Source organism: Rhamphochromis longiceps, linkage group LG10 (genome assembly GCF_057381845.1).
Source record: "Rhamphochromis longiceps isolate RC_006_pf linkage group LG10, R_longiceps_female_GT1.1, whole genome shotgun sequence".
NCBI classification, from domain to species: Eukaryota; Metazoa; Chordata; class Actinopteri; order Cichliformes; family Cichlidae; genus Rhamphochromis; species Rhamphochromis longiceps.
Genome location: NC_140566.1, coordinates 12,888,656 through 12,905,264, shown reverse-complemented (window position 1 = coordinate 12,905,264; position 16,609 = coordinate 12,888,656). Strand labels below are relative to the sequence as shown.

The following is a 16,609-nucleotide window of genomic DNA, read 5'->3' as shown; positions in this document are numbered from 1 at the left end:
ATTTACAGGATATTGTTTTATTGTGATATTATACAGAAAAGAGTTACTCAATAAGGCCCATCTACTAGTTGTTTTTCTCTTTCTCTCTGACCCAAGAATTAATGTGTAAGACTCACAGGCTGGTACCCCAAGGTCGAAAACACCACAGAGACGAGACCACTTCCTTACTCCCATCCTCCCTTCTTTATCTCTTAGAAAAAGGCTCGTTAAAGGCCAGGTGGTTTGTTTCAGAATTCACTAATGAAAGAACTCTGTATTCTATGTCTAGGAGTGTATTTTGCTGGGATGATCATAAATTGTAGCTGAACTGATAAACTACACACAGGATACTTCTTTGCTCACAAGGCAGGAAGACGTTTCCTTATTTGGTCTGTACCGGTTTGAACTGAGAACTTGCTGACACACGAACCTTTTTTTTCTCTATATAAGCTGTTATGTACTAAATAAACCTTTGAGTCGATTTGGGAAGACAACCTGAAGCAGTCTGTGTTTCCTTGTTCTCCCAAGCTGCTCCCGACGTCGTAACTAACCCAGCTGAATGGCATACCTGAGTGTTACTTTAAATAATTAGGAATCTTAGAAGGAAAGGACAGAACTCTGCTTATCGCTCGTGCCTTGGAGGGAAAACCGGGATGGACATTTTTTCCTTCAATTTGGCGTCAGAAGTGGGATTGACTGACAGAAGGTAAATATGCGTCTTTCATATTTATATAAAGACCGTATTATACCTCTCTCAGTGATCGATCCATAAAAAAAATGGGATATGCTGACGAAGTTTCACTTAGTGATCCAGAGAGATACACTGACGACTTCCTCAGTCCCCGAATAAAGTAAATTAACCCTTGTGTGGTGTTGGTGGACCCGCTAGTTGTGGCTTTCCAAATTAACACTATCAAACAATTTTATGTTAAATTACTATGAATTAATGTGCTTCTCGTTTTTCTTTTATATAAAATGTTATAAATAAATCAGTTATAATCAAGTGGAAAGACACAACACATTTATACGTAAAAAAATAATAATAATAATAATTAATTGTTTAATTTTTCTTTTGAGAAAAAAAAAACAAACAAAACAAAAAAAAACAAACAAAACAAAACACGGGTCTCAAGGGTTAAAAGCAGTAAATTAAAAGCAGAAAGACACAGGGAGTTGCCTGTTGTTTTGCGAGGAGTTGCTCGCTAAGTGAGAGTTGCTCACCCAAACAAAAATTGCTAGCAATAAATTTAAAGTGACCTCAGCTGTGCCGCAGCGAAAATACTAACCTAAATCCTCCTAGCGTGTAAACCCCTCTGGAAATCACTGAACATGGGTCAGAATTATTCAAAGACCACAGACAGGTCCGATAAAAAATCTAAAGTACCTGTAAAACCAAAAATTAATAAAATACAAAATAAAGTCTCAAATAACGGCTCAGTGCGCCTCCCATTTCCGGTTACGTGTAACCTACGTCCGCGAATCGGTGAAGACGTCCATGATCACGTATCCAGAACGTGTGGAAGTGCTTATGTGACTGACTTTGTTTACAACTTACGGACTGTAAGTTCAATGCATTCTAATTTATTTCCGGAGCCCTATCCCGAACGATTATCGCCAGAAAACAGGTCAGTAAAACTGAAGGCCAGTGCAGATACTACCACGAAAGCTAAAAGTGTTAAGATAATGTTGAATTTTGATGTAGAAGGCTCAGAGGAAAGTGAGAAATTAATGTATGCAGGATTACCCGCTCCAGCACAGCAAGGAAGTTTCAGAGGACGGAAGGATAAAAGTAGAGATATGTGTTTTTATTGTGGCTCAGTTTTCCAGCAGCCGCAGACACCCAGAGCAAAAATGAATTTGTGTATTTCATTTAACATAAAGGGTGAAATGTTTGCTGACACTGATAACAGCTTATGTTTTCTCTGCCCTATGTACCGACATGATGGAGAAGGAACATCCTCTGTGTCAGCTGGACCCTCAGCAGAGAATGAACTCAACATCCTTTTTGTCCGGTACTCTATGTCACACACTGTGCCAAAAAAACGTGTACAGACGCCACTACCAGGTAATCCCATGACTGGGAGCCACACTTTTGTTTCTCTAAGGTCAAACAGTGATTTTGTCACATAACTCAGACATAGGTTACGACATATGTCGACACATAGATGTAACCTACCTTATATTGACTTTATACCTTAAACACAACAAGCCAGTATATGTCAAGCAACATCCCATTTCTGCCGAAAAAGCCGCAGCTCTAGATGTCATCATAGGAGATTTATTGACTACAGGAGTAATAAAGCCCACACTCCTGTCAATCCTGTGCCAAAGCCTAACAAACCTGGCGTATGGCGTTTCATACAAGACTTAAGGCAAATTAATGCAGTCAACATTCCTCTGCCACCTCTCGTTTCAGATGTTCACAGCATATTGACATGCTTTGCATACACACTTTACCGTGGTGGATTTATGCTCCGCTCCTTTTTCTCAGTAAGACACACAGCCGTTATTTGCATTCACACATAGAAATAAGCAGTACACTTGGACTCGTTTGCCCCAAGGCATGATAGACAGCTCTGCTGCTTTCTCAATGGTGCTTCACTCCTCCAGGGCTGCACCCTGATCCACATGTGGATGACCTCCTCCTCTGTGCTCCGAGTGAAAAACTATGTCAAACTGCTACACACATGCTTCTCCAGCACCTCCAAAAGACTGGCCACAAAGCATCAGCAAAGAAAATGCAGTACTGTCAGACTTCTGTTCAATATTTGGGATTCACACTGTCTCACGGAAAACGTTCCATGACTGCAGACAGGGTCAAAGCTGTGACCTCTGTCCCTCGTCCCACTACACAGAAGGAAATGTTGTCCTTCTTAGGCATGGTGAACTATTGCAGACAGTGGATACCAGACTGTTCTTTTCATGACCACATTCTGCGTGACTGTTGTAAAAACGACAAGCCTCCTCGAATACTGTGATCCACAGACATGACTGCCTCTTTCAATGCATTAAAGGGAGTGCTGACCTCCGCCACTCAAAGGTGCTGCCTGAATTGTTCAGGGAATGCCGGCCTGCCTGAGGGCAGTAGCAGCTTGCTCTATCATGATAAGGGACTGCGAGAAGCTCACACTCTCACATGACACTATTCTACACACCAATCACCAGGTCACGACCATTCTAGCAAACATAACTACACAACATATGCAAATCTCACTATAAAAGCGAGCAGCACACCCAATTCGCCAGCACATTTATTGATCCTATGCTGTGTTCTTATGACCGACAGGATGGCTCAGACAGGCTTGACGATCATGACTGCATGACACGTATACAGGAATCCACAGCACCACGTCCAGATTTAGAGCAAACACCTATCCCAGACTCAGCCACGGTTTATGTGGACGGGTCCTGTTCAAGGCCGAGTGACAACTCATTTCTTTGTGGCTATTCAGTGGTAACAGTGCCTGACATCATACTAGAGGCTCACTCATTACCATTTCACTCAGCACAAAAAGCAGAGCTCATGGCTTTAATACGCGCCTGTGAGCTACATTTGGATAAGCATGTGACGATTTACGCAGACAGCCGCTATGCATTTGGCGTTGTGCATGACTTTGGCACATTGTGGAGACAGAGAGGATTTAGATCTGCTGATGGAAAATAAATTGCTAAATTCTGATTTTGTTCAAAGACTTTTTCAGGCTATACAGCTGCCATCGGCCGTTGCAGTTGTAAAAAAACGAAAGGACACAGTACAGCTGACACAGACGAAGCAACAGGTAATGCTCTAGCAGACGTGACAGCCAAAGCTGCAGCTGCATCACAGCTCCCACCTCCGCAGGAAGTATTATCTGTGCCCCTACAGCTGTCACTTGTTAAACTCCCAGACTATTTAGGAACAAATGTTGATTTAAAATTCATACAAGAGCAAGCCTCTGCATAGAATAATGACTGTACCTTAGATGACAGAGATGGCTTATACAAAACCTTGAGGGTTTGATTGCCCTCCCATATTCCCTGATGCCAGTCCTTGCCCGACATTTTCACTGTGTGAGTCATGTCGGACAAAGAGGGGTAATAGGGGCAATAAAATCAAGATTTGTAATTGAGAAAACATCACATGCAGTAAAAGCATATTAGCAACCTGTCTAACATGTGCACGAACTAATGTAGGAAAATCAAAAGCAAAACATCAGCATTTACCACAACCAGATTTTCCATTTCATACATTACAAATTGATTTTACACATATGCCAGCGCAAGGAAGCATCAAGTACTTACTGGTAATAGTGGATCAATTTAGTAAATGAGTAGAAGCTTATCCAACCTCAGAAGAAACTGCAGAAGTAGTCTGTCAAAAGTTGAGCAATGAAATAATACCCAGATTCGGAATACCTCACCAGATTAACAGTGATAGAGGATCTTCATTCACATTAGAAGTAATTCAAAAGTGTGCTAAAACTTTAATGACCTGGGTCAAATTACTTCCTCAAATCCTCTGCGAGATTAGAATGACTCCATCTGCAGTAACCAAATTATCTCCATTTGAAATAAGATTATTTCCAACACCATGGTCAGCTTCCAGAGGGGCACCGCTAGTAGAAGGTGATGTATATTGCATTGTCCACTGATGTTCACAACCTGGTAGAAAAACTGAATAATAACTATCAGAAAGTTTGTCTCTCTCAGCCTTTCCCCTCCACAGTTCCACCAGTGGAGACAAGGAGATGCATGTTGGAGAAGCCACTAAAACCAAGGACACTCTGGGAGGCCGCGCGTGTTCCAGCCCCAGACTGTACTGGCAGTGACGAAGAACCAGCATCCTCACAGACGGACAACCTCAGTGGATTCATGCCAGCAGGGTTAAGACCAGCCCAATCGGACCATCTCAGGCGTCGGATCAAGCAGATGACATCTCCGGCGGGCCAACGCCCGGAACCAGAGCAAATAAACACACGGGTAGACGACATCTCCGGCGAGCCAGCGCCCGGATCCAATGTACATACACACACGCAATCACTGATTAACACACAACGTCTGAAAGAACAACAACAAGGTACTCAAACATCCAGCAGGAACAGAAAGCCAAAAGTACCACATGATGTCTAACCTGATAAAGCTAGACTCATTCCATCCTGATAATGGAGAAAATGAAATGCCCATTGTCATCACACGACGCTTATTCTGTGTCTCTCGAACCTGGGACCAGGCCAGAAGACGACTGAAGAACTGTCTTTCTTATATATTTAGGTTATCTATCATATCTATCGCATTAACCTTAGGATTTCTCTTTGCTATTTTGTATTGTAAACTGCAACCATGTTCACATTTCTGCAGGTCATATTTTGCTGACGATACCTCATGCTCTATTTTGCAAGACACCTACTTAATGCACTCCTCACGTTCCCTAAAATCAGTAAATGACAACATAAACGCCACTAATAAACCATTTTATGCACCCTCTAGAGCAGGAGCTAACGCCTGGTATGAAAATGCCAGAACAGCCGCTCGTGATTTAGGAAACAGTAACTGTTATGTCTGTTCAAAGGCTAATCCAGAACAGGTAATAGTAGGATACCCCATATCCGGTTTCCCCCTCACTGAGGGACTAGAGGAAATCGGCGGAGATAATGCTCTCCTTAAAGACGCTTTACAGTTGACTCTGAGCCCTCTCGACTGCCTACTTAGACACACACACACACCAACTAACCCTGAGACTCCATTAGGCGAATTATTGAAGTTATCTAATGACACCGCAGGGACCTGCGCCCCAATGAAACGCCCCAAGAATAGGTTAAAGCCCTCACTGCCCTTAGGACAGATCCCTCTCCATTTTAATACTAGTATGATATGTCTGCGCAGACTAAAGTTAACTGGCCCAGACACACACATAGATCATACAAAGGATAACTATACATTCTTCTCTGACTCCCCAGGTGCACGCTGTAATGAGACATGGCTAGCTGTCTCTATGGCTGAAGTTTTATCCTATCTGGAGGAACACACACACAGTTCAAGTTCGAGCAGAGAATCGATCATTGTTCCCCCAGAAGGTGTCTTAAATGATACTGACTGGGGGGAGTTAGTTAAATCACACATGGTCACGCGCCTGACCAGACCAATCCCACATGCTTATTGGTTGTGCAATAATACCCTTAGATTAGCTTTACCTGTTAATTGGACCGGTACCTGTGGTCTAGTAACCGTTGATGTATGCTGTACTTTCATTCCCAATAATACCGCTCCTAACGGTTCATTCACACAAGCTATGAATAGACTTGAAGCATTGAAGATAGAACTAATTGCCAATACAGGCCACGGTCAGTGGCTACATAAGTGGCTACAGGACACGTTTGGAAAATGGAGGGAACTAATTGTAGCCTTTGTAACCGTTGCCGCATGTTTTCGATGATTATTGTCTGTTGTGTGATACCATGTATACGCTCTCGGAATTTTTGATATTAAGCTTGCTCGAAGGACCAGTTACATTTATGATTTGTTTTATGTTTATGATTTGTCTTTATATTATGTTATTACATTCTGTCTTTATACTATGTTATCATTTCATGATAAAAGGAGAGAACTGTTGTGATATTTTGATACCATGGTAGCATTTACAGGATATTGTTTTATTGTGATATTATACAGAAAAGAGTTACTCAATAAGGCCCATCTACTAGTTGTTTTTCTCTTTCTCTCTGACCCAAGAATTAATGTGTAAGACTCACAGGCTGGTACCCCAAGGTCGAAAACACCACAGAGACGAGACCACTTCCTTACTCCCATCCTCCCTTCTTTATCTCTTAGAAAAAGGCTCGTTAAAGGCCAGGTGGTTTGTTTCAGAATTCACTAATGAAAGAACTCTGTATTCTATGTCTAGGAGTGTATTTTGCTGGGATGATCATAAATTGTAGCTGAACTGATAAACTACACACAGGATACTTCTTTGCTCACAAGGCAGGAAGACGTTTCCTTATTTGGTCTGTACCGGTTTGAACTGAGAACTTGCTGACACACGAACCTTTTTTTTCTCTATATAAGCTGTTATGTACTAAATAAACCTTTGAGTCGATTTGGGAAGACAACCTGAAGCAGTCTGTGTTTCCTTGTTCTCCCAAGCTGCTCCCGACGTCGTAACTAACCCAGCTGAATGGCATACCTGAGTGTTACTTTAAATAATTAGGAATCTTAGAAGGAAAGGACAGAACTCTGCTTATCGCTCGTGCCTTGGAGGGAAAACCGGGATGGACATTTTTTCCTTCACACACATTTTAAGCTATTTCCTAATATGTAACCATTATGATCAATGTTTGCCTGCAACCGACACAACCAACACAAATGTCATTGAAAAAAACAAAACCCTGTGATCACATGTTTCTGTTTTTCTAGAACAGAAGAAGCACAATTTAAAAAGCCAGTAGTAATAAATCTTTGTTGTTACTGCATGATTCGAATGAAGTACCTGAAGTCTGGCTGGAATAAGAAGTGGTAATCTGTGTACTGTGCTAGTGATCTGCATAATTCACCTCATCTGTTTGGATGGCAGAAGTCGGCTAACTACACAGCTAATTTCATCAGGCTGCTAATGAAACATCTAAAATGATAGATGGTTAACTACACAACGGAAGTAACAGCATTACAATCACTTGATTTAATTACATTTCCCCCCCAAACTTTTGATCCAAATTAGCAAAGTACTGCAGCCATCTGAACCTTCTAGGTGTTACATGTTACAGTGTTCCACTCTGGCCAGCTTTGAAAATGGAAAACTCTTTGCGTGGTTTACTCGGTTCTGTAAATAAGGCTCCTTTCATTTGTGAGACTGTATTCCACAGCCAGTTGTCTTCTCTCCCCTTTGGTCCGCCCTTACAAGGTGAAGGTGCTGCCCACCCATGATACCAGCAAGGTGCGTGCAAGTGGATCCGGCCTTAACACCACTGGAGCGCCCACCTCTCTGCCAGTGAAGGTCACCATTGATGCCAAAGATGCAGGTGAGGGACTGCTGGCAGTGCAGATCACTGTGAGTGCATGAACGTGGACCACACAATAATGTATTCAAAGCATTGATATTTAGGTAACAGTTTTTGTTTTCTCCTGAAGGACCCAGAGGGGAAGCCCAAGAAGCAGATATCTGTGACAGCCATGATGGGACCTACCTGGTGTTTTATGTGCCAGACATGACTGACAGATACACCACTCTCATTAAGTACGGAGGAGACAAGATCCCTTATTCACCCTACTGAATCACCGGAGATGCCAGCAAGTGCACTGTCACTGAATGTTGTCCAGTGGCCAGGTAGGACTCACTTCCTTGGTTGCTTATACACTTGTAGTTTTCTTTGAAAACGGCCCTTTAAGTCACTTGATCCATGACTTGAGCGAGCACTCTCCATTTGTTCATTTGATAGTTATTGTAGAAAAGATAAGAAATGATGCTTTAGTCTTTTTGTAAATTATAGTCAAACATACAATAAACTGAGGTATTCCCTTTGGTTAACAGAGCAATCCGATAATAAAAGTGGACAAAGCACATCGAGTTGCCACAAATATCTTTGTATATTACGCAGTGGGGCAAAAAATGAGGTGACCAAATACTTCTTTTCCACCATAATTTGCAAATCAGTTCTTTAAAACTCGGACAAGTTAGAGGTATACCTATGATGAAAATGACAGGCCTCTCTCATATTTTTAAGTGGGAGAACGTGCACAATTGGTGGCTGACTAAATACTTTTTTGCCCCACTGTATTTGATCCTGTCTCCCTCAATACTATTTAATATCTAAATGCTTGATTCATCATATTATAACAAATGTGCTGTTGTAGCTACTGACAGTGAGTTTGATTCCATTTTTTCCATCTACCAAAGAGAAATAATATCTCTTAGTGGCAGGTGGATCACACGTTGATTCTAACACTTTGCATATGACTGGGTAGGATGAGCATTTTATAAGCGCTTGTGTGGTTTTTGTTTATTTAAGGAAATACATCAGTTTCCCTTGTATTTTAAATTTGAGTGAAGATCCTAAATTGGCCCCCACTCTTCACTTTGAGAAAAGGCTAATCTGTCTTATCCCCACATGAGCACAGTCAGATATAATACAGGCTTTCACTCAGGAGCAGGAAGGCTAAAGGCTGTTTAATGTTTGATCTAACTGTGTCAGACATTTGCGTTCTCACGTGCATGGACAATATCTTGAAAACTTCAGAGCTGCAGTGCATGTGTAAAAGTGGTTAGAAAGCAGTGCTTTAACACAGGTTTTGTCTCTTTGCGTAGCTGCTCGGTCCATCCAGACTCCCCTCGATATACAACAGTGATGCCAGCAACTCAAATACAAGCTCTCTCCAAGTGATTCCTTCATCATCAACATCTGCATCCATGATCCATTAGCTCAACAGCAACATCTGTCAGCTGTGCATCCAACTCGGGGGAATCGCCTGCTGTGCTCAGCCAGTGGGCCGCAATTTCTGTGCCTTGTTGATGGCCTCGCTGTATCCTGTGCTGGAGAAAGCTGGTGAGGAGACACTGCTGGTGAGCCAGGCGGCGCTGAGCTCCATGTAGGACATCAGTAAGGCCTGTGGATACACTTCCCTCAAGGAACTGATCAATGAGAACTCTGACTACCTGCTTAATGACATATCACTCAACCTTCAGAGGCTCAGCCAGCATCCACAGGTAGTTATGAGGTGTTTTTGTTTTTAGCCCAAAATGGACACAGAAATGAGTGCTGGAGGGTTTACCCGATTTCCTTCTTTGTCTGCTTAAGCCTGTGCGTCCCTGAGCTTTTACTGTATTTCATTGTAATCCTGTCTTGTTGGCCAGGCTCCACGAGTGTTGACAGTTATGTTGACTCACTCTGACTGCAGCCCGTGGTCGGGGACATCGTTCAGGATGTGCTGACGGCTCTGGATCTCAGCTACGAGCACACAGCTGCTCTTTTCTGCTCCGTGCTGCACGCGCTCATGAAGGCACTGGGTAAGATTTCAACAGTGATGTCAGCTTGAGTCTCACGTATACTGGGAGTCAAAGAGGATAAGGAAGAAAATGTGACTCAAGGCATTCTCTACCGCATTTTTCTGTGTTGCCTTTCAAAGTTTCTATCAATGAGTACATTTCAGGATATATAACTTTGCTTGTTATCAAATTATCAGTGTCTTTGGAAACATTTAATACATCGTGATGGTTTAAATGCTGAGTCGTTTTCTGTTGTAGAATTAATATTCATAATAATATTCATACAGAAGTTTTACAAGCCCTCACAGTAAAAATGTATAAATTAAATGTCACTAATGGGCTCTTTCCAAAAACATCATTGTCTGTGTCACACTGATTTTGATCAACTGACTTATTTTATTGTAACCAAGCCTATGTTCATATTGTTGTCTTGTTTTTCCTTTAGCGAGGTGGTTTCCTTCCACTTGTAGCGGGACCAGTAAGTCTGCCAGCTCCAGGCAAAGCTCCAGTGACCAGGAAGACCTCAGCATTGGCCAATTCCTGCTGAATTACTGCAAACAGAAAGAACTGGCAGAGAGCTTTGGAATAGAGGATGTTGACACTGAAGACCGAGGTAATAGGTCTGTCTACGGGCCAGTGGAATATAAGCTATAGGTTGTAGTGGTGGTGAGATTAGATTCAGAGTGTAGAGGAGATGGATCATTGTAATTAAGAGTCATAGAAATCTGAACCTCACTGCTAAACTGGCGGTCTAACTGTACATGTGCTGCCATTGCAGAGGTTCCTCCCACTGAGTGTGAGGATGTGGAAGATATTGGTAGTCCTGATGTGAAAGCAGAGCTTCCCTCCCACCTCATTATCACTAAGGATGTTACGGAGCGCTGCATTCATCTGCTGTCTGATCCCAGCCTCAGGCTCCGACTCAAGGTACTGTATCAGTAGTTTTATGTAGAGTCAACTTCACAGTGTCAGCAGGAAAAATAGTGATTTTAATCAACATTAATAGTAAACAGCAACCTGCTATTTAGGTTAGGGTGATGGATTTGAACATAGTGTGATGAAGCATGTTTTCTGCCCTTGCTGTACAATCAGAACATGGTATTGCATTAATAGAAGTCATTTGTGAAGGCAGTGATTTATTAGTCATGTTGTTTATTTTTCTTTTTGGTCCAAGAACGTTATGATGTGCACCAGGCGACATACAGATGTCAAACATGCCAGCAGCAGTGCAGCCCTGAGTTAAAGGACCTGATTAGGAGTGGATATTGGCCAGCATCTGTCAACATGTCTACTCTTTACACTTAGACCCTTGAGCTCTTTCCAGGAACTAAAAGTATTTTCTCCATGATTCTCCAGGGAAGCTTTTGCAAAACTGTTGGAGTGTGGTACTAAGTGTGGGGGAAGGGTGAGTGAAGTATTTCTTTGATATTGTTTTTCAATAAGCAGATGCAAATATTTATTTCTCTGTTATATTTCTGTACGTACAGACTGGGCATGCCAACAGCGATGCAGTGCAGCACAGCTTTCTTGATGAGGAAGAGCAGCTGTGCTGTGATGTCAGCTTCAGCTGCCCAGCATGCTCACCTGAAATGTTGGCGCTTTCAGTTGATGGGAACAGAAAGCTATATCACTTTCAGCAAAACTAAAGGTGCTCATTGTTGATGTTATTTGTTTTTGTGTTTTTATGCATATGTTTCTATATACCTTCCATGGTTAGACTTTATTGTTTCTCCGATGTTGCTCTGATGACTGTGACTTTTTTGATGGTGTTTTTGTTGCTGAAGACAGCCAAGTGTCTGCATTTGTTGACTCTTTTTCTTTTTGGTTAATTTGACATAATAGTTTTTACTATAGTAACCAAATGTCTGTCTTCTGCAAAATGACTACTGTTAAATTAAACTAAATGGAAAATCTTGTCATTTACTTTATAATTCCTTGCTATTTTATTATATTTGTTACATGTCATAGACACTGGGAAGAGGCACCATGGGGATTCCCAGTGGACAGCAGCACGAGAGACTTCCAGGAAGTGGAGGTCGCTGTGTGTCGACATGGATTAATGTGTCTTTTGTGTCACTTTCACTTCAGGGACAGCAAACAGGTCACCGTGGTGTATTTCAGGAACGGTTACATGCCTGACAACTACACTTCTGAACAGGTCCAACTTTTGATTTGCACTCAGGATGATTACATCAAAGAGTTTAATTAAAAACACTAAAATGAAACCTGCAGACTTGCTTAAAGTGATTCGTATTCATGAGAAACTGGAACGTCATTATCATTGAGTTTATTTCTTTCCCTGCTTAGCAACACCAAGTCTAGCCCTGATTGGCTGATATAAGTGACAACAGACCTCTGTCGCTATGTCAGTTTGAATGGGTGATTAGAGACCAACACATGTTTGTTGCTGCTCCATGTTCTCTGCAACATTGTGTGTAGTTACTGCAGCTGTGTGTGCATTCTGCTGGCAGGAACAGGAAACAAGTGAAAGAAAACTGCCGAGCAGCCTGGAAGGAAAAGTTATCGGACATAACAAGTTAAAACAGTTTGCAAGTTTCAAGCCAAACTGCTGAATCTAGCGTCCAAGTTCTCCTTGATAGCGTGACTCTGTGTTGTTGTCCTTCATTCTTCTGTCTCTGTCTGTCAAATCTCAGCGGAATATAAACCAACTATTGTCACGCTCTGCTGGTTGGTGTGCTTGCAAGCAGAGAATTCATTGTCTGTTTTCAATTGCAGAGCTGGGATGCTCGTCGTCTGATGGAGCGCTCTCGAGCTGTGAAGTGTCCAGATATCAGGGCTTACCTGGCTGGTTCCAAGAAGGTTCAGCAAGTGCTCGCCAGACCTGGAGTCCTGGAGAGGTTCTTCCCAGACCAGCCTCAAGCTGTGCAGCAGATCCGAGCGGCATTCGCTGACCTCTACACTATACATGGGGAGAAAAAGGACACGATTTTTTCATTGTTTGGAAAATTTGGCATTAGATAATCCTCACCTGGGTTTTGCTGTCCAGTGTAGGCAATATCATTCACATTTTATTCCTGTGATTTATTTTCTGTGGTTGCGCTCGTCTACAGGGTCCAGAGATCTATAAAACAGTATCAATGGCCTTGCAGCAGCAGAACGGTTTGTCTCGAAGCCTCAGTGAGAAGGAGGAGGTACAGCGGGGGGACAAAAGCATCTTTAAAAATGTTGGCAATGCAGCAAATGCTGAAACTTCTGTTTGTTTCTCACCATTTGTTAAACTAGGGAAGCTTAAGCAGTGCATGGATCTGCACACACATGCAGCATTTTCTTGCATTCCATGTATGAGCTAGCCTCAGTCAAAACAGTGACGACACAAACATGACTGCCTGCTGTTTTGCATTACTGTGTATCTACTTTGATTCATAGATGCTGTACTGTGACTGAGATAATAGTGTATACGAGACACACTTGACAACAACATTGATTAAGATGTGAAAAAGCTACGGCTGACTAACCACCCTGCCTTACATCACTCTGGGCTAATACTGTAAAAAGCAATAATTAGTTTTCTTTGTAATATCAGATCATTTGTTTTGATAAATACATAGTTCAGTATCAGGGTTCACATGAGCTATTTTAGCAGTAATTTGACACCTCCACTATGATAGTATTTCGCTGTTAATCATATTAGCAAGGAAGCTAGGGTTTGTAATTCATTCTTAATTTAGCCACGCTGCATGAATTTGGATGATAACACTTTTGAAAATGGCAGTTTAATTTATTGGGCAATTATAAAATCGTATTTCTTAGGCTGGCTTTTAAGGAAGCCTGGGAAGAAAGATGGAGGTGGAAAGGATGTGCAAGCTATGGGACAAAGTTGCTGAGACTAGGTTAAAAAGAGGTGAGGATCAGTGAGCAGGAGTGTGGCTTCGTGGTGAAAAGAGCACAACAGATTCTCTGGAGAGAAGGTGAAGGAAAGTCAGCTGAAGCAAGACAGTTTGTGGAGTTTGTGCTGGACTGTATGTTATGCTGGGAGCCTGGGGATTAGTGGACTTTGATTCCAAGTTAATACTAGCTAGTGTTTCTCACTGGTCTTTGGGCGGTGGAGTAAAAGGGATTGGTTGGTGGCTGTTTCTAATGTTAGTCTTTTCTTTGTTTTCTTACAGGCAGGGTAAAGACATGGTGATAAATGAGTGTGTGGGCCATCTGCTGAGGACCAAGAGCTCAGGACACTCAGACGGGGGCGTCGCAGCAGGAGTCACCGTGCTCGACAATCCGCTGCTGTTCTGAGATGTCACACTCCTGCCTGCACATACAAACCACAGTGAAGTCAAAGTTCCACCTGCACCTCCACCTGTTCCTGTAACAGCATGAACACTGACAGAGGTGAGACAGCAGAAAAGTCTTTGTTTATTTTTGTAATAAGTTAAGGAATTAAGTTACGAACAGTGATTAAATAAATAGTTTCTTGCATTTTTGATTTAATGATTGTGTTTAGGATTATTTCAGAAACATGTTTAGAGGATCTTTGTAAGCCTGCATTTACTTTAAAAGAAGGGAAGCACTTCATTCTACAGAAAAGGTGACACATTACAGATGAGTTCATAAAAAGTGTCACTCACTCTTTCAAGGCTCTGTCACTTTTTCTTTTTTACTGGAACAGCATGGTAAAGTAGGTGTAGGGTGCCATCTTGTGGCAGTGTGTTGTTACTACAACATATGAAATTGTGTTTCTTCAGCGCCACCGAGCTGCTCTCTCAGTCACAAACTGAACCTGTTTTGTTTAGACAGATAAATCACTAAGTACAGTGAAGCTTTTGGTTTTGTAAAAGTGTTTCTTATTCAAAATGCATGTTGATTTTTACAAGGTTGAAGAGCAGTTAGCAGTGCATTCATGGACATCTTTAAACTATTAATTGAAGAATCTTTGGTCATGATGGCATGAACTAGAAATGTGAGCTCCAGGTGAGACTGCACTGAAGAACAAGTGTCCTTAAACTGCATCAACTGATGACTTCTTACAATTTTATTCTACTGTGTGTTTTTATCATTGAACGTTTATGTCTTTGTGTACACATACGAACACAAGCTACTGTAACTTAGAGAAGCTCAGCAATATATTATTAAGTACACAAACAGTTCCAGGTGCTGGACTGTTTGAAGACCCCACTTTGGATCATGTGAAGGACATTTCGTTTTTTGTTACAGGCATTGAAGGGTTAATGCTGTTAATTGCATAGTGCAGTGATAGATAACTTGGTAGAGCTGGTCCAGCTTGTGAACCAAAGAATAATATCTAGTATGTTGTGAATGAAAAAAATAAATGGTATGACTGTTCATTTACCGAACCCTAACCTGTGAGATCAGGCTCACATCTCTGATCATAGAAATGGGGAACTTTTCAGGAAATGTACTTCAAAAAATAAAAACAAGAGTAAGATGGGAAAGTCAGAAGGAAAGACACTTTCTCAATTGTGAGAAATTCTGTGAGAATTTTAGCTGGATTGTCTGTGGTATAACTGGCATGTAACAAGAGGAGTCACCCACTGCTGCCCATTACAAAGGAAGAGGTTTTAGGACTTCCAAACCATCTTCACTGTTCCCATCAGGAGGCATCCATTTCTTTGTTACACCCTATGCTTTGAGAAATACACTATTATCACACCACAGTGAGCCAGTTGCATGAACAAACTAGACGGAGAACTTGATTTGTACATGCGGTCTGTTCTGGGATCAGTGTGGTAGTTAACCCTCATTTAACACATTCCTCTCTGCTCGTCTAGCTTGCTCTAACTCACATTTATTTCTTTATTTTTTAACCTTATTTTGCACATTAACACATATCTATAGCAAGGACAGAGACACAGCCACATATGTTGAGTCCAGGATTGTATTTGAGCATCAGGAACAAATGATAAGAGCACATATCAGGAGTACACTGGATAGCTGTTTCTCAAAGGGTTTAATAGAAGGAAAGAAGTTAAAGGGACTACATATTCAAAGGTCCAATTTCTGATACTACCCTATGAAAATATTTGCTCTGTGTGCCCTGCTGCAGCTGCTACATTTGGCTCCAGATTCACTTTTTGGCTCCTACGCCTCTCGAGATGTGTTAATGTAGACAGGCATTAAAAAACTTTGGTCAACCAACCAGCAGTATGCCTGCTATGTCGTATGAAATGCGTGGAAGGAGAGGAACCGACTGTCTGTTACATATAGATAGAAAACAAAGCTCTGACGTGACCTCGGGTCAGCCAGCCTGACGGTCAGAGAAACGGAAACGTGCTGGATTGTGGATCTCTGAGCTGCACGTCAAAGATGCACCTATGCACAGATCAAATCTCAAAAGTGCAATGTACCTCATATACATGTTGATGCGAAGCGCCGCCAGAGCAAACTTTTCCACTTCATTTGCAGAGGTGTTTTTATTTTGGAATGTGTATTTATTGTTTGCAGTGTATGTATGTGTGTATGTATGTGTGTGTGTGTATGTATATATTAGGGGTGCAACGATACTCGTATTGAACCGTTCGATACAGTGCTTTCGGTTCGGTACGCATATGTATCGAACAATACAACATTTGTAATTTATTTTATCAACTTTCCTTCTGACGACGCTGTCTGTGTTGAGCGCTCAGTGAATCTGCGTTCGACTACTCCGCCTAGGCTGCACTGTCGAGCGCAGATCCACTGAGCGCTCAACACAGACAGCATCGT

General features: G+C 41.9%; 1 protein-coding gene and 1 long non-coding RNA gene across 3 annotated transcripts; both read left to right on the top strand.

The window, feature by feature from the left end:
- The first annotated feature begins 693 nt into the window (after window positions 1–693).
- On the top strand, window positions 694–6,900 carry LOC146660395 (uncharacterized). 2 transcript variants are annotated; one of them, XR_014913529.1, is made up of 2 exons: window positions 694–1,539; window positions 1,931–6,900. It is a non-coding gene; the product is annotated as an uncharacterized LOC146660395 (long non-coding RNA). The 2 variants fall into 2 exon arrangements; XR_014913528.1 differs by having other exon boundaries at window positions 694–1,604.
- Window positions 6,901–9,812: 2,912 nt separating this feature from the next.
- Window positions 9,813–16,366, top strand: LOC146660394 (TELO2-interacting protein 1 homolog). Its single transcript, XM_085420228.1, has 5 exons — window positions 9,813–9,952; window positions 10,377–10,544; window positions 10,710–10,858; window positions 11,106–11,336; window positions 11,419–16,366. Exons 1-4 carry the CDS (start codon window positions 9,940–9,942, stop codon window positions 11,172–11,174), a joined length of 399 nt encoding a protein of 132 aa, XP_085276354.1. The 5' UTR covers window positions 9,813–9,939; the 3' UTR covers window positions 11,175–11,336; window positions 11,419–16,366.
- Window positions 16,367–16,609: the final 243 nt, after the last annotated feature.

What these genes read in the sequence shown, in the direction of transcription:
- LOC146660394 (XM_085420228.1), top strand. An exon ending in TGTTGACACTGAAGACCGAG is followed by an intron (nt 10,545 to 10,709) that starts GTAATAGGTCTG and finishes CTGCCATTGCAG; the next exon opens with AGGTTCCTCCCACTGAGTGT. An exon ending in GCCTCAGGCTCCGACTCAAG is followed by an intron (nt 10,859 to 11,105) that starts GTACTGTATCAG and finishes TTTTGGTCCAAG; the next exon opens with AACGTTATGATGTGCACCAG.